At 46.4% G+C, this 22,994-nt stretch overlaps 1 protein-coding gene across 2 annotated transcripts in view; it reads right to left on the bottom strand.

Annotated features, from left to right (window-relative positions):
- SLC13A3 (solute carrier family 13 member 3) overlaps window positions 1-22,994 on the bottom strand; it is an 80,896-nt gene that overhangs the window by 45,451 nt on the left and 12,451 nt on the right. Inside the window, exon 2 of one of the 2 annotated variants that reach the window (XM_012559022.1) lies at window positions 2,727-2,819. In XM_012559022.1, the coding sequence (XP_012414476.1) occupies window positions 2,727-2,809 (83 nt within the window). In that variant the 5' untranslated portion in view covers window positions 2,810-2,819. Of the gene's footprint in view, window positions 1-2,726; window positions 2,993-22,994 lie in introns of both variants that reach the window. The other variant, XM_004370277.2, reaches the window with a different exon arrangement.

The following is a 22,994-nucleotide window of genomic DNA, read 5'->3' as shown; positions in this document are numbered from 1 at the left end:
GTGACAGTCTGCTTCTATAAAAATTATAGCCTTGGAAACTCTATGGGGCAGTTCTTCTAGATGATTTACCCTTTTGTTGTTGTTTGTTTGTTTTTTTTTTATCTATTTCTGTACTAGTTCCATACTGTTTTAATTGTTGTAACTTTATAATATGTTTGAAGTAGCCCCACCCATTCTTCAAGGTTCAGCTCAAATGTTACGTCCTCCATGAAGAAGTCTTCACCTATCTCTCATGTGAATTCCCACAGCACATTGTACCCCTTGGATATCAAAGTCTGCTTTGCAATGGAATTAGTTCTATGGAAGGAGTGTCTCCCACAGGACCGAATGTGCCTCCCAAGGATCCATCTCTACAGAGCCAAGCAGAGTGCTTGGCACAGAGTCGATGCTATAAACCTAGGAGATGTCCAGAACCTTCTTCTCCCTCACAGCATCCCAGCCCCCACTCCAATCCATTGATTTCATCAAATTTATCCATTCTGGCCACCTCCACTGCCACTACCCTAGTCCAAGTTTCCACAGTCACTTGTTTGGACACCTAGATGAGCCTACCAATTAGCACAGCCACATCCAGCGTCTCACCCCTTCATATCTTCTCCACATGGCAGCCAAGAGGAGTCTTTCAAAAATGCCCATCTGGTCATGTCACTCCCCAGCTTAATGCCCTTTAAAACAGAAACTCTGAACCAGGGTCCATGGATATAACTCAGAACCGGAATGGGTAAAAAAATTACATCTTTATTTTACCAGCACCTAATTGGAATTTGGAAACCCTGGTGGCGTAGTGGTTAAGTGCTATGGCTGCTAACCAAAAGGTTTGCAGTTCAAATCCACCAGGCGCTCCTTGAAAACTCTTTGGGGGTAGTTCTACTCTGTCCTATAGGGTTGCTAGGAGTCGGAATCAACTCGACAGCAATGGGTTTGGTTTGGTTTAATTGGAATTTAGTATTTCTCAATGATAAACATAGGCAACAAAGTTCAGTAGTATTAGCAGTGTCTGAGAGTTCATCACCAATAGAAATCACAGATATTTTCATATCCCATTATAGTAGTTGCCGACATCTTAAAATGTCACTCACACTTATCACTGCCTCAAAATGACAGTTACTAGGCTCTTTGCTAGATCACACTGTTACTATGTTAATACAGGAATGGCACTATGTTACAAATTTGTAGGGGGTTTTAAAAATATTTTGATATCCTGATCGAAAGGGGGAAAATGCAGAACGGAATTTCAAATTCTCATGAAATCCAGACTTTCTGAAGCCATTGAGGTTGGCTAAACCCCTGAAACTATTGCCCTGAGATAATCTTTAAACCTTAAACCAAAAATATCCCCTGAAGTTTTCTTTAAATCAAACAATGGTTTAGCTTAACTAGTAAAAAATGTCTGCCTTGAGCATTATACACTTTTAAGAACTTTCTATATGGGACCAAACTGACAACAGCAACTGGAAAGATTCGATAGGAAACTTAGGGGACCGTAAGTTTATGTTAATGAGGGAGGAACAATTCGGAAAAGGAGGGTGAGAAGGTTGCACAAGTTGAAGACGGTAATCAATGTCATTGCATGGTACAGGTAGAAACAGTTAAATTGGGCTATGTTCTGCTGCGTATATTCTCAACAACAACAAAAAATACGATGAATTACTGAAAAAAAAATCTGGATAACCGCATTTTACTGTAATCGTTGTTTTTTAAATCCTATGTGTTGTTCTGCATGCATTTGAAAACATTCTGAGAAGGGAGCCTTAAGATTCACCAGATTGTCAAAGGGGTTTGTGGAAGGACAACAACAAAAGATTAAAACAATCACAACAACAACAACCCCGTTGTAAAGACCACCCAATCCTCTTCAACTTCCAGTCCAAATCTTAGCCAGGGGCCCCAAGTTCTTATAGGATTAGACCCTGCCTCTTCTCCGAGGCCATCCTCCCACCCTCTCCCCACTCCCATCACCTGGGCTGCTAAAGAGCCCCCAAGGCTGATCATGGCCAACGGTTCTAAAGGATTTACGCAGTATTCACTCATTTAATCCTCACAACAACTCTGTGAAGCAGACGCTCTTATATTGCCGTCTTACAGGGAAGGAAACAGGCAGAGACAGGGGAAGTGATTTTCCGAGCAGGCAGGCTGAGATTCAGCCCCAAGCTGTCTGAGCCATACAGTTTTAAAAAATGCAGATTCTGCCCTGGGTGGTACAAACAGTTTGCATTCGATTACTAACCTAAAGGTTGGTGGTTCTAACCAACCCGGTGGTACCATGGAAATCGACTAGATCACGAGGGGTTTACGGCCCCTCAAAAACTACTGAACTGGAATCTTTGGAGGTAGGGACTGGGAATGAGCATTTTACACTGGCTTCCCAGGTGATTATTATGCATCTTTGAGAACAACTACCCAAGGGCCTAGCGCTGTGTCTGGCACATAGTGGATCAATAACTATCTGAGGTATAAAACCTGTTGCATCGAGTTGCTTCCGACTCATAGTGATCCAATAGGACATAGTAGAACTGCCCCATACAGTTTCCAAGGAGCGGCTGGTGGATTCAAACTGCCAACCTTTTGATTAGCGGCCGAGCACTTAAATGGGTAAGTGAATGAATGGTGGAAAATGATGCATTCGTTGGCCTGGATGACTTAACCAAGAAGAATGGATCTGGGCTCTAAGAGGTGAGATCTCTCCACCTCCCCACTGTAGGACTGGACCCATTACCTGGTCTTACCTGGCCGGCTGGATCCCAACAAACATCAGGACCTTGAGGGCGATTCTCCGGTGCAGATTCCACTCCTCAATGGCGCTGGCCATAATCAGACCGCTGAGGAAGAGGAAGTGGGTGTCCAGGAAGTACTGGGAGCAGACCTTGTTGGAAGGCAGGATGCCCATGAAGGGAAAGAAGATGACAGGCAGCAGGGCCGTCACGGCGAGGGGCAGGGCCTCCACGCACCAGTACACCGCCATGAGCAAGATGACAAACAGGCAGCGGCCTTCCTGCAGTGGGGGAGACGCACTCAGAAGGGTCAGTGGAGCTTGGGGTGGCAGAGAGGGAGGAGGTCCTGGGGGAGAGGGCATCAGGGCACGTTCCTCAGGGAGGCAGTACAGTATGTAAGTGTCCAAGGCTTTGCTCTTGAGCAGGTGGCATCACCTTTCTCAGCCTCATTTTGCTAAACCGTAAAATGGAGAAACTATTGCTGCCCACCTCCTAGGATTGTTTGAAGATTAAATGAAATAATCCATTGTCTTAGAAGTAGACCATGGAAGGGGAGTGGGAAAATGAGACAGAGAAGAGAAGGAAGCCAATACAAAATACAGGTAGTCCCCGATTCGTGACAAGGTTCCGTTCCAACGTCTACTCTGTCGCAAGTTGGTCCTGACTTACATCGAATACCTCAATTTTTTTTAGTTTTCATTATTATTGCCTTTTATTATCAATATCTTTATAAATCCGATCTTTATTTGTCTTTTGGGGTTGGAAACATTACAGCTGAGAATGATAACATCAGCAAATTACGTGCTGCAACGTTGTATGTAGTACATATTACTAACAATAATGTGTACAAAAAAAAAGGACAATCCTAAATATAGTTCGTCTTAACTTGAATACGTCATAAGTCAGGGACTACCTGTATATGAATGAGAAGGTTACCACTGTGGGCAACTGGGGAACTGATGGGGAACTCTGGGATACAGTGTAGAACATGTCTCAGAGTTGTTCCACTTGGATGGCAAAGAGGCTGGGGTATTATCTGCCAAATCCTGTCCATCGTTGGTGAGGGCTGCTCCAGGTAGCATTAACTGTCCATTACTTCCAGCCTGCCTCGTATGCAATCTTAGCATGCTCCTGCAGCTAGAGAAAGTCCTCAAGCACAGCATCTCAAGAAGTTACTGGCATGTACGGGGATGGTGAAGGTCAATGGGGATGTGGAGGGAGCACTGGTAGCAACTGCCATATCCATACATGACACTTAGTACAATGCCCAACACATACTCAAGACTCTATAAACAGTAATAATAACTAATATTTATACCGTTCTCAAGTGTCAGCCACTGTTTGTTCCTCACAAAATCCCAGTGAAGTAGGTACTATTATTATCCCCATTCTATGGAATTGGAAAGACAGGTACAAGGATGTCACTAGCAAGGCAGTGGCCAAGCTGACCAAGGCAGTCTGCCTCCAAAGCCAGTATTTTTAACCACTTTACTCTGAGCTGTTATAAGCTGGATATTAGAACTGATGACAGGCAGACAAAGGAATTTAAAAGACTCAAAATAAAACTGACCAGTGGTTTCTTGGGGTTAGGGTGAGAGGTATGTGTGTGGGGGGGTATGGCTAGGGGAATGCAAGGGGGCACCAGAGAACCTTTTGGGGTGATGGAAATGTTCTAGGCCTAGACTGGAGAATGATTAATGGGTGTATACATTTGTCAAAGCTTGTCCAACTATACACCTGCTTACTAAACAAGAGAGCAACAATGATGATGTCTTCACTTCTGATACATCAATGTCCCACAGGCTGCATAATAAATGACATCTTGTTATTCACATGGTCACTGTTTGAATAGAACTAGTTACTGCCCTGACTTCCCCTTCTTATGTTCTCAGAAGGCAATGATCGCTCATGTTCTTGTGAACACAAACTCTTTCTTGGATTTGGTGCTGGCTGGTGCCATTTTATATTTCTTACTCTTACTCGCGGTAGGTTTCGTTACGTTATTCAGTGCCCACAGGACCTGCTCCATTCAATGTTTCATTGAACTGAGCACCATCCTAACCAGCACCATCCTAATAGAACATATTAGCTCAACGGGACAGACATTAAGTCATGCAGCAGATACTATGACTGGTTAATACACATAACAGGGAGTCAAGGGCAGGACCAGGGAGACCAGTGAGATGACTGTGGCAATAATTCGAGCAAAAGATGCCGGCGTCTTGGGTCCAGGTAGGAGTGATGGAGGTAGCAAGAAGTGCTTGGATTCTGGATCTCTTTCCAAGGTAGCGCCCGACAGCTTTGCTGATGGGTCTCTTGTGGCATGTAAGGCAAAGAGAAGAGTCAACGGTGATTCCAAAGTTGTTGGCTCCAAGACAGATAGAATAAAGTGGTCATTTACTGAGATGGGGAAGATCGGGAGACACAACCACACTCTTTCCCATACCTTGAAAAACACATCCTGAGACTCTCTACCAGAGAATTTCCATATGCCCAAGTCCTACCAAGGAGCCCTGGTCGCGCAATAGTTAAGTGCTCAGCTGCTAACTGCACTGGCAGTTCAAACCCACCCAGCGACTCTGTGGAAGAAAAATCTGGCAATCTGCTCCTGTAAAGATCACAACCTAGGAAACCCTATGGGGCAGTTCTACTCCGTCAATGGGGTTGCTCTAAGCTGAAATCAACCTGACAGCTCCTAACAACAACAAAAGTCCCGCTTAGCTTTGCATCAGTGCCCCCGTTCGCTCATGAAATTTACAGATGTACGAAGAGTCTCCTGCAAAGGGAATTTCGGTAGAGCAAATACTACTTTCCTAATAACTTAAGATAGGTTCTTTGGGAGGAAAAAAAAAAAAAAGATCTCTTAGGTAATATAATCAATTATCCTTCAGAATATTTAAAAATTAGTGGTTGGGGCAGGGAAGAATAATTGCAAGCCAAATGAATATGCACCTAAATGGATATTCCAAGAACCCAGGTTACTTGGGAAATACTTCAAAGACGAGACGCGAAAGCCATCATCCATAATCAAACCCCACAACTAAAAATTCCCTGAAGTTTTGATTTCTCAGCATCCTTGCAGTTTTCTAAACCAGGAAGATCCCCCCGTATCAGGCATGAGATGCGCAGATAATCGTGAGCCCACAGTCTATAAATATTTATAACTCCTGACCCTTTATTCCAGCAAAATTTAATATTGAATCACAACATATAAAACAGACAGAGCCTGCATGTAAAAATCAGATTAAACAGAGCTTTTCTGGGAGAAGCAGGGTGGGAGCTGTCCACAGGACCCTCTGTTCTCTCTCGCCCTTCTGTCTACACTAGCAGCCCCTAAGACCTCCCGGAAAATCAGGAACCCAGTAGAGGAGGGTCAGACCATCCCCAGCCCCCTAGTATTTCCCTGGCTTTACAGACATGGGACCAGAGAGGGGAGGGAACTTGCCCACGGTCAGGTAGCAAGCGGGTAGATATCAAAGCTGCTTCTAGAACCCTAAGCTGGGGCCCCTCAAGCAGCACTGGGCCCTTTGTGGAAAAGGCCTTCTTAGCCTCAACAGGTGCTTAGAGCCAAGGGCATCATACCTGGGTTCCACAGAGGCAAACAGAGGGCAGGCCCATCCCAAGTGCTCCCAGTACAGTGAACAAAGATGTAGGAAAGAGGTGGCACAATAAACAGCGCCTTGTTTACAGAAGCTCCTGGGATCCCGATATTCTGCCAGAGGATCTTTGGGGACCACCCAGGGAGCCAGGGTAGCCAACGCTTCGGCCAGGAAAAGTGAATTTGGCCAAGGCCAGCTCTGCCTTCTCAGGACTGGAAACCTGTGAGTCTGCAGAGGGGTCGGAATATCAGCTGAGACAATCCATTTCCGCAGCTCAGAAAGGTGAAGTGACTTGCCTGAGGACACACAGCTCTCAACTGATGAAGCCAGATTTTAAGCAAAAGAAGTCAGCATCTTGGCCCCTGGTGCGGCACAAGTGTGATACGCCCTGCCTACATCCCCTTACCCTTCATAACACTGATCGCCACTGGAACGTAGATTTTATATCTTTCTTAATTTTCTCCTCCACTAGAATACAAGCTCTGGGAGGGCAGGGATTGGGTCCCCAGAGCCAAGAACAGTGCCTGGCACATAGTAGGCACTCAACAAATATCTGTTGGATGCTTGAATGACTAATATATGCTTACACAACTCACAGAAAGGGCTAGAAACTGTTGTAAAAATGGCGTGGGGGTGGCGTCTGACCTCCTTTAACTTCACAAGGGGAAGGAGAATCAAGATCAACAGCTCAAGGCTGATTCCTAAGAGGCGGAGGTCAGACTTGCCTTCTCTCTTAGTCATTTTAACCAATTCTGACACCAACTGTCCCTCTCACAGCACTCTCTACCTCTCTGTTGGGTTTGGTAATTCGTTGCAATGGCCACACAGAACTCACAGACCATACTCACAGTTATGGGGTTTATTAGGGAAGTAACAGGTTACAATTCAGGTTCAGAGACGCTCAGGATACAGTTTTTCCATCAGGACAGCCTCTTCTCAGCTGTGCCTGCAGGCACGCCTCTCCCTGGCCCCTCAGCCTCTGGTCTGCTCGGGCAAGTGTTACAAAGCTTTTAGCTCTGCTGATAAGCCTCTGCCAGTAAGCCTTGGCCCAAAAGTGTTCAGTTGTAGCTCCATGGGTCAGCAAACTTAGCCCCTCCAAGTACCTGGAGGCACCCTACTCTGCCAGCAAGACTGCTGCCTGAAGGCACTCAGATTTCTCACTCTGTGGGCTGGGAAGCCCACTGCACCATCTCCTGCTGATCTCCCGCCAGTCTCCTGGTTCTGCTGCCTCTACTGCTGCCATTTTTCTGCCACTGCATCTCGCCGTCTTGCCACCTTCAGTGTTACAGCTCTCTCTCTGTCTCCCGGATCTAGGAGAGTTTCAGTGCAGGGATCCCAGGTCCAAAGGACACACTCCACTCCTGGCTCTTCTTCCTTAATAGTGGTGAGATCCTCTCTTCGCACCTCTAGGATGGCTCATTTTAAGCCTAGCAAAATGGTAAAACTGACCAATCCCCCCACCCCGTTAGGGTTCCATAAACCTTATTTGCATAGTCCCACACGGGTGCCATGAACTTTATTTGCATTGTTAGCAAGCTATCCAATCCCCTTGGTGGGCCACAATTACCTTATTTATATAGTCCCAGACAATCACTTGGGTGACAATTACAAGACCATGGTGAGAAAGGCCATATACAAGCGATCCATCCATCGTGCTGCAGCTGTTATCCATTCATCCATCCACTCAGCAAACATTATTCCTGACCACAAGCTAAGCCCTGGGCTGAGATTAGGAAAATGATCATGAGACAGTCTCTGAATTTTAACAAGCAGATTTGACCACGTCAATCAAAAAATGGTTCTCTAATGCCAGCTCTTCTTAAACCCAAGTGACCTTGCTGAACTCCACCCATCAAATATCACGTCCCTCAAGCAGAGGAGCACTGGTAAATATTGAACAACGGGCTCTCTGAAAAGAATGTGTGTGTGTGTATGTGTGTGTGTGTGTGTTGAACATCATCTCTCAAAGGTCCCTGATGAGATTAACTCCAATTGCCCCCAGTAGTAACCTCTTCATTAACACTCTTGCGTTAGTTCCATATACCACTCCCCAAATAAATTCCTAGCCATCAAATCCTTGTCTCAGGGTCTCCTTCTGGAGAACCAACCTAAGAGTCTTCTCAAAGATGGTGACATCTCTCTGAGCTAGGACTTGAGAGGCACAGAGAAGAAGAGGGGCTGCTTTCTTGACTATGCTGGAAGCTTTGGTATTTGAGTCAAAAGAAAGGTGCTGTCCTCCAGCTGGACGTAGGGAAGGTTAAGGAATTTGCCCGAAGGCACACAGCTGGTAAGTGGTGGATCTGTGGTTCAAACTTAGGCAGTGTGGCTCTAGACCATGTGCTCTTAACAATTATGTCCTACTGCCTTTCATAGAATGCTATGGTATGTCAACTGGAAAGATAAAGAAAGAAGGAAGGAAGGAGTTGGTATCAATACGTGTTGAATGAATCAATGACCGGATTGTGACCCTTACTCTCTGCTAGGCCCCCTGTTGGAGGTTTGGGATATAGAGATGAGTAAGTGAACATCTGCCTTGCAGGAACTCAAAGTTGGAGGATGGAGTGAAGGGATGCAGAATCAAATAACTGCAGCAACAGAACAACCAGCCCAAGAATAGATTTGGTTCTAAGTAAATTAGGGGCACTTAAAAACCTGTTGCCATCAAGTTGATTCAGAGTAGATCTGCCCCATAGGGTTTCCAAGGAGCAGTTGGTGGATTCGAACTGCTGACCTTTTGACCTTTTGGTCAGGGGCTGAACTCTTAACCACTGCACCACCAGGGCTCCTAGGGGCACATAGGAGAAAGTAATTAATTCAGTGTAGCGGATGAAGGGGGATAGCAGGAAAGACTTCCCTGCGCGGGGGGTGGGGGGGACCATTACGCAAATTTTAGAGAAAGAATTCAAGTCCTAAAGTCAGACCTTCCCATTGTCTAGCACACATTTGGGTATTTACCTATTGTCTTAGTTATCTAGTGCTGCTATAACAGAAATAGAAATACCACAAGTGGATGGTTTTAACAAACAAAAATTTATTCTCTCATAGTCTAGGAGGCTAGAAGTCCGAATTCTGAATTCACCATCATTGCTATGTTTGAGCCCGTTGTTGTAGCCACTACATCAATCCATCTCATCAAGGGTCTTCCTCTTTTTCGCTGACCCTCTACCTTACCAAGCATGATGTCCTTCTCCAGGGACTGGTCCCTCCTGATAACATGTCCAAAGTATGTGAGACAAAGTCTTGCCATCCTCGCTTCCAAGGAGCACCCTTGCTGTACTTCGTCCAAGACAGACTTATTTGTTCTTCTGGCAGTCCATAGTATATTCAATAGTCTTTGCCAACACCATAATTCAAAGGTGTCAATTCTTCTTCGGTCTTCCTTACTCATTGTCCAGCTTTCGCATGCATATGAGGCAATTGAAAATACCATGACTTGGGTCAGATGCACCTTAGTTCTCAAAGTGACATCTTTGCTTTTTAATACTTTAAAGAGGTCTTTTGCAGCCCAACGTGATATGTCGTTTGATTTCTTGACTGCTGCTTCCATGGGCATTGACTGTGGATCCAAGTAAAATGAAATCCTTGATAACCTCAATATTTTCTTCATTTATCATGATGTTGCTTATGTTGCTGATGTCACTAGGCAGAAGGGTAATTACAATAATAATGACAACCACAACCACCAAAGAAGTTCCAGGCATTTTTTACATGGATTAACACATTTAATCCCCACAACAACATTGTAGGGGAGGTACTCTTATTATCCTCCCCTTGACAGAGGGATTATAGAAAGGCATCCATATATGTCATGCTTATAATGCTGTGAGCCAAGTAATTTACTCCTAGGGAAGTGTTGCAGCTCACAAACTAAAACCCAAATCAAACCTGTTGCCTTCTAGTCAATTCCGACTCATAGCGACCCCATAAGACAGAGTAGAGCTGCCCCTTAGAGTTTCCAAGGAGCGGCTAGTGGATTCAAGCTGCCCACCTTTTGGTTAGCAGCCGAGCTCTTAACCACTGCGCCACCAGGACCCCCTCTCCTCTCTCTTAAACATTTAAGAAAATCCAAGTACAGTGATAGCTAACAATTAACAAGCGCTTACTATTGCCAGGCACTTTTCCAAGTAATTTACATGTATTAAGTCATTTTATCCTCATAATCACTCTTTGAGTGATTTTACTGTTGGGATAACTGAAGTAGAAGGGGCAAGTCAAGCAACGCGCCCAAGGTTGCTGAGCCAGTAAGTAGCAGAGCCGATAGAGATCTAGACCATTCCCATCACCCCGGAAAACTCCCTTTTGCCCCTTTTCAGTCAATCCTCACCCATTCTCCAAAACACTGTTGGGGTTTCTATGGCCACAGATTGGTTTTGTCTGTTCTTAAACTTTGCATAAATGGAATCATACAGGATGTGCTTTTGTGTCTGGCTTTATGTTCAATGTAACAGCTGTGAGATTCATCCCTGCAGTTTTGAGTATCAGTAGTTCCTGTTTTTTTTATTGCTGAGTAACAGTCCATCGTGCCACTACACTACAATTTGTTTGTACTTTCTCCTGCTGATGACATGTGGGTTGTTTCCAATTTGGGGCTATTATGAATAGAGCCGTTGTGAACATTTGAATACATCTGCTTTCGAGGTGATGTTCTCTGAGTGCTTTTGTGCAATGCATCAGTTCTACACACTATATTTGTTGTTGTTGTTGTAAGCCATCAAGCTGATTCGGACTCACAGCGACCCTATAGGACAGAGTAGAACTGCCCCCAGAGGGTTTCCTAGGCTAGCAGACGGCCAGGTCTTTCTCCTGAGGAGCCGCTGGTAAGTTTGAAACCACTACCTTTCAGTTAGCAGCTGAGCACTTAACCATTGCATCCTCAGGGCTCCTTACACCTTCTATAAAAGGGGACGAAGATGTACCGTTAAATTCTGGCTGCAAGTGTTGCCTTTCAAAGGCTCTGAGCCCAGGTCTTTTGCGTTTTGTCTCTCTCTCCCTTGCTCTCTCTGTTTCTCTCTAGAGCGCTCTGTCTCCTTTGCCCCTTTCCTCCCCTCCTTGTCTGTATGCTGTGGCCAAGATGTTGAGCATCAGTCCTTCCTGGAAGACCCACTCCAGATACAGCACGTGTCCGCTGGGGTGGCGACTGAGGGCAAGGGCAGGAGTTGAGAAGTTGGTCCTTGGTCCACACAGGCTTTGGCAGTAAGTGGGTCAAGAGTGTGTTTCATTACTTTGCTGGTTAGGGATTAGAGCAGGGCCAAAATGACCCCAAATAGCTTCCTCACCCTGGCTGAGCTTCCTGGAGGGCAAACAGATTCAGACTGGCTGGATGGATGCCAGGCATGTGGTAGGGAATTCATAAGTGCTGCTGCCCCGAGTTCACCATCTCCACACACTAGCAGGCATTGAAGACAGAATGACTTCCAGAGGGTGCAAATCTCCCAGGAGGCTTGGAGGCAGGAACTAGAGAGCTGCGGCCTATGAAACGCTAAGTGGTAGGTTCTTGGAGACCAAACCAGCCAAGCCCATTCCCACCTCCAGGTATTTGCACTGCGTTCCCTCTGCCTAGCCCTCTCTACCCCCAGATCTGTGCCTGGTCGGCTCCTTGTTGTTCAGCCCCCACCTCAAATATCCCCTCTTCTGGGACTCCTTTTCTGACCACACTATCAGTTGAGGTCTGCCCCCCATTGTCCAAGTTCATCCTTGTCATCCACTTATCACTAGCCGAAGTTATTTCTCTTTGTTTACTTATTATCTGTCTCCCCCTCCACCAGAGCACAAGTTCCACGTAAACGAGGATTCTGACTTTGTTCAACACTATCTTCAGTATCTCGATAGATATTTATTAAATGAATGAATAAATTATCTAAGTCAGCCATTGCAAACTCAAATGCAATGGAGTAGGCTGGTGTAAGAAAAATCACATTGTTTCCTCAAAGCTCAATTTCACTTTTGATAGCACTGAGGGTACAGAAAACCATTATTCTAGCGAGGAAAAAAAATGCTCAGGCTGGATGATAAATTACAACTGGCACTGGGTTTGGGGGTTGTGGGTGCAATAGGGAGTGGTGGCGATTGTGGTGAACTGGGGAGCCCAGGCCCCTCTGAAGACAGCAGTGCTGCTCAGCTCTTCTGTTGCCATGAGGGAATGTGGCCCCGGGGCACCAGGTCTCCTGATTTTTGGAGGGAAGCTTGAAATTGTCCTTTTAAGTGAAATTTCACCATTTTAAAACTTTTGCTCATTGAAAGGAAAGCGTGGGTGAAACAAAACACATCTGCCTGCTGTATCAAACCTATAGTCACCAGTTTATGATCTCTCATTGAAATGGTTGTAATTGGGGAGTCATGGACACCTTTGGAGATGAATGAAAACTCAAGAAAAAGTGCTCACACAGTCACATTTCTGAATCTCATTTCAAGATTGTTAGGGATCAGAGGACTCTGTTAAAAATCCCTGCTCCATTTAAAATCCCCATTCTATAAGAGTTGCATGAGTCTGAATCAGCTTAACAGCAGCTAACAACAACACAGCCAGGAAAACGGAGCCCTAGAGAGGAGCATTATTTCTTCAAGACCACACAGAGCATGAGAGACGGTTCTCTTCACTCCCAGTCCTCATTACCATTTAAATAGCAGAAGCAAGAGTCCAGTTGGAAGCCCTGATTATGTGCCACCCCACAGCAGATCAATTCTACATCTGCCTCTGGGCCTCCTGCTTGGTGAACTCAGACCAACAACCTGGCCGTGCTGAAGCTCAGACTGTGCATTTGTAAAATGGAGGCTTCCCTTGATCCTTCAGGGGCAGAAATCTTCAAGGGTGAATTAAGGTAGAAAGTAGAGTCATGTGACCCAAGACACTGCGCCTTTGATTTTTAATGTCTGGAGTTCAGAGGTTGGAGGAAGAGTCTGAGTTTGCAGACTCACTTTCTGGGTAATCTCAGGGTCGGCAGTTTGCCTCCTTGCTACTTTGTCCTAACCACAGGCTCAGCGTCAGGAAGGGGGATCTTGCTGAGATGAAGTAGTGGCCCCAGGTAAAACATCTCTCAGTTCCACAGCCCATTCCCTCTGCCATCAAACTGGCATGACTCAGACGAAACCTCCAAGGATGGATGAGCCAAGAATAAGGCCTTAATGAGACTCCAGCCCAAGAAGACAGGAGCCAGATAAGGGTTTCAAGGCCAACCCCAGGGGCCAGAGATTGGAAGAACTTGATGTGGGTGATGTTGGAGGATGGCTGGAATGGAAAGTGGTCAGCTGCATTAAATCCAAAAAAACCGATTGCTGCTGAGTTGATTCCGGCCCATAGCAACCTTAGGAGCTGTCCAATATGACGTAACTTCTAGCCAGCCACATGTGACTACTTCAGTTCAAATTAATTAAAATTAAATAAGATTAAAAATTCAGTTTCTCAGTCACTTTAGCCACATTTCAAGTGCTCAGTAGCCACATGTGGCTAGTGTCTACCATTTTGGACAGTGCAGATACAGAACATTTTCATCATCACAGAAAGTTCTATCGGACTGGGCTGCTCTAGGAAGTTCAGGTCCAGGGGCCAGGAAGCCCAAGTGTAGTGGTTTTACTACTGAATGCATGTGACAAGCCACTGAACACTCTGAGCCTCAGTCTGTTCACCTGTAAATTGCAAATAATAATACTGGGATGTCTACATCACAGAGAAATCCATTAAGATAAATGTATGTGAAAGCATTTTGAAATGTGTATGTGACGGGAGCACTGTTTTCAGGATAAGATTATGACTAAATTTTGATTTTTTTATATGCCTCTATTTTCCAAAATTTGAACTGCAAATATGTATATTTTTTAACAAGAGAAAGGCTCTCTGAATACAAAAGTAATGTATGTGTAAAATTCTTGGATTACATTTTCTTTCTTGGAGAATTGTTGTTGTTGGTTGTTGTCAAGTTGGCTCCAACTCATGGTGACCTTATGTATAACAGAATGAAACATTGCCCAGTCCTGCTCTGTCTTCATGATCATGATTGGTATGTGTGAGTCCATTGTTGCGGCTATTGTGTGAACCATCTCACTGAGGATTTCTCTATATTTCATGACCCTCTACTCTACTAACCACGTTGTCCTTTTCTAGTAATTGGTCTTTCCTGATGACGTGTCCAAAGTAAGGGAGCTGAAGTCTCACCAACCTCTCACTTCTAAGGAGCATTCTGGTTGCATTTCTTCTAAGACTGATTTGTTCATTCTTCTGGCAGCCCATGCTATAGTCAATATTCTTCGCCAATGCTGAGAATTAGTAGATATTTAATTGCTGTACTGCAGAAATTTGAGGCCAGCCTGATATCTCCCCTCTTCTAACTCACTAAGTTTTGTCTGGATATCTATAGATATTTTCTTTCTTAACCGTCAAGCCTGTTAATGTTACCAGGAAATATCTCAGTGTTGATGAGTCTCTGTAGGTTTTTGCTGGGAGACAGTCTGCTCTTTCAATCTGCATGTACTGCTCTTATTTAGTTTCTAAGAAGTTTTCTTCTATTAAAGATTCTAATATTTTTTTCAGTTTTACTTTCTTCTTCAGCAACATCAGTTATGCAGATGTTGGAATTCCTTTGACTTCCAGATTTATCATGTTTTCTCACTCTTTCTTTTCCACTTCATTTTGTTCAACCCTCTTGAGCCTGTCTATTATGTCCCTGGTTATGTTTTTACTATTTCTCCGTTTTGATGCTCTCATATGGCTTTTCTTTCTAGAATGGCTTTATTTTTCTCTTCCACTTCCTTCCTGAACATTGCTTTTTCATCTTCTTCTACATCTTTGACCCTTTTATTTCTCTTTTTTTTTGAGATTTGTTTTAGGAAGGCCCTCATTTCTTTAATTTTTTTTTTTTCATATTTCATGGAGAAATATCTGTTCATAGTGTCTCCTAATTCATAATGAATCCTTCCAATATCTATTCTTTGTTTGCTTTTTATTTTATGTTCCTTTTCTTCTTATTTCTCACTCTATCTTCTTGCACACTCCACGTTGGCTACTCATCACAGAATTGGGACCATTCTTTCAAGACCAGCTCTTTGTTCAAAGAAAGTGTGGAGAGGGCTTGGGGAGCAAGCTGGGGCGGCAGCTATCTGAGCATTAGTGCTCTTGATTATCTCAGAAACCTTTCTCACCAACATTGCCCTGCAATATGACTCTACTCTAAGCAGCCCAGAGCCTTACTCAGGGTGAAGCTCCAAGAATGTCACAGTTCTTTTGTGTCTCTTTTAGCATTTATGTCTCTTCAACTCCATTATAATCATATATGGTACAGCTGATCACTGACCATCATTTCCCTCCCACTGGCCACTCCACCATCCTGCTTCTTGCCAAGACACAGTGTCTCTGAGCCTCCCTGTTCAGTTCATCTGGACTCTTGCACTGTCACATGTGGTTCAGGAACCTTTCCTCCCTCCCTTGTGTGCATGTTCCAAATTTTGCCAGTGGTAGGAAGGGCTCTTGGGGTTGAAAAATACTTCTGGAAAACTCAGTGTACTGCCCAAGAAACATATGCCACTCTTGGTTTTTTTCTGCAATTTGTTCAAAATTCCCTGCCATTGTCAGCTCATCTTCATAGACGTAGGAAGGGATTGTGGTATTTTTTCCTTTCCTCAGTGATGGCATTTTCTCCTCCCTTTCTTGCTTTCTGTCATTGTTTTTGGGCTGTTTCAGACAGTTTAATGGAACGGAAAACTCTTTATTCCACTAACTTTAACTAGAAGTACCTTCTAACTAGTTATTTTGTCATCAGAAAGCACTACATTCCCTTTTGCCTGTCTATATTTTCTACAATAAACATGTACCGTAGAAACAGCGTGGGCTTTGGAATCCGGCAGGCCTGAGTCTGAAACCTAATTCTTCCACATTCTAGCTGTGGCCAGTTTCTTAACTTCCCTTACCCTCAATTTCCTTATCTGCTAACCCCTTGCCGTTGAGTTGATTCCGACTCAGAGTGACCCTATAGGCCAGAGTAGAATTGCCCCTTAAGGTTTCCAAGGAGTGGCTGGCAGATTTAAACTGCGAACCTTTTGGTTAGCAGCCATAGCTCTTAACCACTGCACCACCAGGGCTCCTTATCTGCTATAGGGACATAATAATAGCACCTATCTTGGAGAATAATTTATATGTTACAAGATCACCATTGGCCCAGTGACTGATGCATGGTGAGTACTCAATAAATATGAGCTACTGTTATTCTATGTTAATTGTTAATAATAATATATTAATATTATTCTATTATTAATAAGGCAAGCTTAATTTCTTAAAGCTCGGCTTTAAAAATACTGTTCTAAAATCTTAAAATAAACCTTAAAATATCACAGCTGGAACAAAACTGAGATCATTTAATCCAATGGTTCTCCACAGGTCTTTGTGTTTGCGCCTTCCTCCCCCACCCCACCCCCAGGGACATTTGGCTGCAGACATTTTTGTTGTCAAGACTGGGGGAGGAGGGCGCTACTGGCTTCTTGTGAACAGAGACCGGGGACGCTGCTAAGCATCCTAAGATGCACAGGACAGTCCCCTCCTACAAAGAATGATCAGTCCCAAAATGTCAATAGTGCTGAGATCAGCACTGGTGTGATCTAACCCCAGGGCGATGGGGGGCATGGCTGCACAGGAAGGAAAGTGGCTCGCCTGAAGTCACACAGCAAGTCAGGGGTAGATTGGACAAGCTAAGGTCCTGTTTTGTCATGTTTCACTGAAAGACAGCAGTGCCCTGAGTTTCATCAGACAGAGGAGTTGGGATCAGGGCTGGGGTTGTTGTTGTGGTTGTCAGTCGATATTACTCATGGTGACTCCATGTGTGTAGAGTAGAACTGTTCCATAAGGTTTTCAAGGCTGTGATCTTTCAGAAATAGATCACCAGGCTTGTCTTCCAAGGCACCTCTGGGTGGATTCTAACTGCCAACCTTCTGGCTAGTAGTCAAGCAAGTGCGTGATCGCCCCCTTAAATTTTGCCCCTTAGGTGTCTCACTTGTCTCACCCTAGCCCTGGCCCTGGCTGGGAGTAGGGGCAGGGGGTGGGGTTGCTTGGCCATAGCCCTGACCCAGCCTTACTCATGCCAGTTCAACTCAGCCAAACCCAACTCAAATCCAGTCCAGGGGCTGAGTTTCTTACAGAAAGCCTTGTAATTCCTAGCAGAAGAAATCCTACTTTCTCAGGGTTTAGCCAATAATTATCACAGGGATTAAAGTCTGCAGGAAAACCAAACAGAGGTGAGAGGGAGAAAAAGAAAAAAAATGCCTTGTCAGGTGGTTAATTTTTGAGCTGGGGAATGATTTCCAGGCAGACACAAGGCAACTTTTTTTCTCATTGCACCCAATCTTGCCCCCTGTCACTCCGGAAAGGAAAGAAAAAGAAATGGTCTGTTCTCCCAAGTCTGGGGACAGGAACTTTCTGGAAACTGTATCCACCACCACCCTCTCTTCCCGCCAAGCCTGTCTCCCTGCTGGGTTGCAGCAGGCATTTTTGTCAGGGCACTAGGCTGTGACCAGACTCTCAGCAGGCGCTAGAGGCTCCATGCCAGCCAGAGAGATGCTGGCCAGCCCTTTGGAGACAAGTCTGGGGCCAGCCATCTGTGGTGCCCTCTCCCCAGGAACGTCCACAGCCAGGGCTGTGTGAAGCCTGAATGTTGAATTCCAGTAAGACAGAAGTCATCTTTAAAATCCTAGGCGTCCCCACCCCACCCCCAGCCAGGGCTGGGCATACAGGAGAACAGGCAGGCCCATGCAGCAGCTAAGACCAAGGCAGGTTTGAAGCATTGTGGCTCAACATCTTGGGCAAGCCGCTGCCCACACGGAATGACTGCGCCACAAGATGCCTGGAAATGGCCAGCCCCCAAGACGCAGGACAGGGAGCTACAAGGTGGGGTTGCAATCTGGACCCGTTAGTAAGAAGCAGAGTAGCCTACAGGTTACAACAAGCTTGGCGTCCAATGCCAGAGTGTCTGGGTTCAAATCCTGCCTCTATCACTTCCTAGAATAAGTGACTTAACTTAGTGCCTCAGCTTCCTCATCTGTAAAATGGGGATGATTATAATAATGATGATAAGAATTCCAACCTCATAGAGTTATTGTTGCAAGGATTAAATAAGTTAATATGCTAAAGTGCTAGGAGAAACGCATGGCACAGAGTAAGCAATGTGTGTGTGTGTGTGTGTGTGTGTGTGTCTTTATATATATATGTATTTATATATATATATAAAACGTTGCCTACGACTGACTGGCTGTTACTTTGAGTACATTTCTTGCTGCTTTTAAGTTGGAAGTTTCACCCCCATGATCTGAAAGACACTTCAGGTGTGCCATTTGGGGATGATTCTAAATGGCACACAGATATGAACCCCAAAGGGAAAGGGGTATGGCACACACACACAGCAGGTCTAGGGAAAGGACCCAGCCTGGCAAGACGAGAGAGAACCCAAGAGACGTCCTCAACGCAAAAGCCAAGAGGACCTTGGCATGAGGCCTCCACTTGGAAAGATGGGGCCATGAGAGGCGAAGCAAGCCTCAGTGTGACAAGGCCACTAGGAATGACACAGTCCTGGGTTCAAATCCCAGCTCTACCACCTTCAAGCTGTGAGCTTTGGATTGACGACTGATAGTTCTGAGCCTTCGCGTCATTGGTAAATGAGGGTGAATATTATGCCATCCTCATTGGGAGCTGGGAGGGAGATCAAAGGGGACATGGACGCCGTCATTCTTTGAAAGCCATACAATGCTGGGAGCATTTCTCACAACACCACTGTTATTCAAGAGAGCAACAGGCACGGAGCCCTTGTCACATGCCAGGCACAGTTCCTTCAATTCCTTTATTACGCTCTCCCCACACCCTGTGAGGGAGCTATGGCTACTGTCCCCAGTTTACAGGGCTCAGAGGGTTTGAGGGACTTGCCCAAGGCCACACTGCCTCAGTGTGAACAGTGGTGATAGCAGAAATGAGGAGGAGCGTGATAAGTCATCATTTATCAAGTGCTTCTTGCGTGTCAGGCACAATGCTGCACCTTTGACATGTATTAACTCACCTGCTACTCACAATGGCCCTGCTTAGAAATGAGGAAACTGAGGCACAGAGAGGCTCAGCAACTCCTTCATGCATGCATGCACATCTAGCAAGGGGTGGAGCCAGATTCCACCTTGCGATCTGAGCCCAGGGCCCGCCCCCTTCTTGGCCCTAGTCCTGGCCTCGCGATGGGGATGCTAGCGGGGGGAGCAACCAGCGTTTACTGACAACTTACTATGTGCAGGTGCGAGGCTCAGCCGTTTATGCTCACTCAGCTTTTTGTTCCTCAGGCACACCCTAAGGTCCTCCTATTATTATCCCAGACATGAACACACAGATATGGACCCCAAAGGAAAGGGGTTTGGTGTGCTCACACAGCAGGTCTAGGGAAAGGACCCAGCCTGGCAGGACGAGAGAGAACCCAAGAGACATCCTCAATGCACTTGGAAAGATGGGGCCGTGAGAGGACCCCTTTCCCTTTGGGGCCCGTATCTGTGTATCCGTATCCGGGATAATAATAATCCGAGTACCTCGGAAGAGAAAATGAAAAGACAGGTGAGGAATGAAGGGACAGGCCCTCAGTAATGCTTTTTCAGGCACTTTCCCATCCTCTGGGGGTCTGTTCAGCCCTGAGGATCAGCAGAGCTGATCTGAGTGTGACAACTTTCCGGGGGGGACTGAGGCTTGGAGGGTTAAGCTAGAGACAAGCCCAGGATGAGCCCAGGGGAAAGCAGCTGAGGCAGCCCAGAGTCTGGTCTCTGATTTTCAACCCAGGGCTCCCTCCTCTCATCCCCCAAAATACTCTGAGAAGCAGCGAGGGGCCATCTGTGAGACCAGTGGGGTAAAGTGGAGAGGGTGGAGCGGGTCGCTTGCTCCAGAAGACCTCTAGGCCAGGCTGCCACCCCCCTTGGCCTCCACCTCCCCCCTCAGCCTCCAGGAGTGTTAGCCCCTGGACTCATTAGAAGGTGTTATGACAAGTTCAAGTCCTTGGAGGCATTCATTAAAAGTGTTCCCGGGGCGGCTCACACCCCAGGCCGCTTGGCCTCACTAATCATTCACAAACCCAGCAGGTGGGGGCGGGGTGGGGGCTGTGGCTGGATCAGGAGCCCCCAGTGGCCTGACTCTAGGAGGACAGAACACATTGTCCCAGAAAAGAGGCTGACTCACTGTGTGACCTTGGCAGGTCCTTCCCCTCTCTGGACCTCAGTCTCACCATGTGTCCAATGGGTCTTTCAGCTCCCAGCATCAAGGTGGGGACGGCACAGCTAAAGCGCCCCCTCAGGGCTTAGCCACCTCCCCTTCTCCTGACAGCCCCTCCTGGACCGCTGGGGCCTTTCTCTGGTTGAAGTACAATCCTGCCTGAAGGCATGAGGGTGGGACCTGCCTTTGAATCCCCTCTTGGCTCTTCAACTTGGTCACTCTGTGACCCAAGGACCAGGGCTCAGTCTCCTGGCTCTAGGCCTCAGTTTCATCTTCTGACCAACGGGAATAATAACACCTCCTGTGAAGGGCTGTCATGAGGACTGACGAAGCTCACTTGCTGTTCTTTGAACCCACCATGCTCTCCCACCTTAGGACATTCGCACTTGCTGTTCCCTTCACCTGGAATGCTCTGGAATGCTCAGTGCTCGCTCCTTCACCTCCTTCAGCTATTCGTTCAACTGTTCCCTTCTCAGTGAAACCATCCTGACTCATGAAAGTCCACTACCCCTCGTCTCTGACTCCCCGCCTCCTTCTCCACTTTATTTTCTCCTTAGCACTCATCACCATCTGGCATACTTGCATGTTTGTCTTTTGACTATCCCCCCATCTGGAAAAGGTCCCCAAGTAGTACAAATGGTTTGCTCTTGACTACTAATCTAAAGGTTAGCGGTTCAAACTCCCCCAGTAGTGCCAGCTCCACAAGTGCAAGGGCTTGTGACTGTTTGGTTAGAACAATAGCTAGCACATAGTAGGTGCTCAATTAACACTTGTTGAATGAATGTATCAATCATTGCGTGCAGTGCCTGACACACAGGGGACACTGAAGAAATATCCGTTTTGATTCCATGTTCATTCAAGATAGACTCATTAAGCACCTACTATGTGCTAGGCATGGCTGGTACACTGGGGAGCAAGATGGGCAGGGTCCCTATTTGCACTTTACTCTTTGCAGAACACTTGGTTTACAGTATTTGGCTTCCCTGGTTCCTGGCCACAGCCCTGTGCGGCAGGCAGGCCCATGTGACAGATGAAGACACCAAGGTTGAAGAGGGATGTACCTTCTTGCTACTTGCAGAGCAAGTTCTTGGTCAGCCAGGATCCATCCAGAATCACCTAGCCCACATCCTGGCTCCCACTGCTTTGCCAAACCCCTCCAGGGCACTGGGGGTCTGCCTGTTCCTGGCATTTCCAATTCTCTATGGTTTACTGTCACCTCATCCTTCCTTTGGTCCAGCTGGCCCTGCCCCAGGTATCCTGGGGGGTGCATGGTTGGGAAACTGGCCCCTGCTGCGGGGGTCTGACTGTGGGACTTCCCCGCACCATTTGAAAAGGAGCCTCCACTGCCCACAATCCCTCATTTCTCAGGCCCCTGGGCTCCAGGCTCTGGGCCAAGAATAAGAATGACAAGAGAACTTTCTCTGAGCAAGCACTATTTCATTCACTCTCCAGCAGCCCCTAGGAAGTGAACTCTATTCCACTTTATACGGGAGGAAATGGAGGCTCAGAGAGGTAGCATCACCTGCCCAAGAACCCAGAGTGAGTAGAGGAAGAGGAGAGGATTCAGGAGCAAGGTCCACCACTTACAAAGCATTTCCTGAGCCCTGGATCCACAGGTTCATTCGTAATGCGGATAATATATATAATAATGATAGCAAACATTTACCTAATACCTATTACATGTCAGGTATTCATATACCTAAGTACCTTAAATGGGGATCATGATAGTACCTAGTTCAAAGGGGTGTCATGAAGATATGAATCAATCTTCACGACACCCATGAACTAGGTACTATCATGATCCCTATTTTACCGAGGAGGAAACTGAGGCGCAGAGAGGCTAAGTGACTTGCCCGAGGTCACGCAGCCAAGAAATGGGAGAGCAAGAATGAAGTCCAGAAAGTTGGTGCTAGAGTCTATACTCTCACAGTGCTGCTCCCGAGAAAGTGACTCTGAGGGACACACCAGCCCAGGGGAGGCAGCCCCTTTCCGAGAGGAGGAAAGCCAAGGCCCGAAGGGAATCCCACAGCAAGAAAAACGGCAGGTGCAGGAAACAGAGCCAGGTCTCCCAGGTTGACGGCCAGTTTGTGGGGGTGAGAAGGTCCTCTCAGAACGGGCCTCTGTCTCTCCCACCACCCCCAGGCAGAGGCAGGAGATGGGCCAGGGGCAGGGCACCACGTCAGGCCTCTGCGAGGCTCCCCTGGGCCTGCACACTCCAGGGTTCTAGTCCCAGATGTCTGCAGAACCGGCTCTACCATCACCAGGTTGCACTTCTCAATAAATCGTCTACACTTCTGTTTTCAGACTCTGTGCCTGTAAAAGGCCCTGTTCGGGGAGCTTTGAGCAGTTTTGCTGACTGGATTCCAGCCCTTTCCAGGGAAATCTGAGGAGGCTACAGGCAGTGGAAGTGGTTAAAAGGAACAGGCAGAGGCATCCCTACTGAAAATAGTGCCCACGGCAAGCAGGAAACTGTGCCCCCACAGA

This window comes from Trichechus manatus, unplaced genomic scaffold, assembly GCF_000243295.1.
Source record: "Trichechus manatus latirostris isolate Lorelei unplaced genomic scaffold, TriManLat1.0 scaffold00008, whole genome shotgun sequence".
In the NCBI taxonomy this organism is placed as follows: domain Eukaryota; kingdom Metazoa; phylum Chordata; class Mammalia; order Sirenia; family Trichechidae; genus Trichechus; species Trichechus manatus.
Note: the sequence above shows the minus strand (reverse complement) of the source record. Positions and strands in the feature narration are given on the sequence as shown.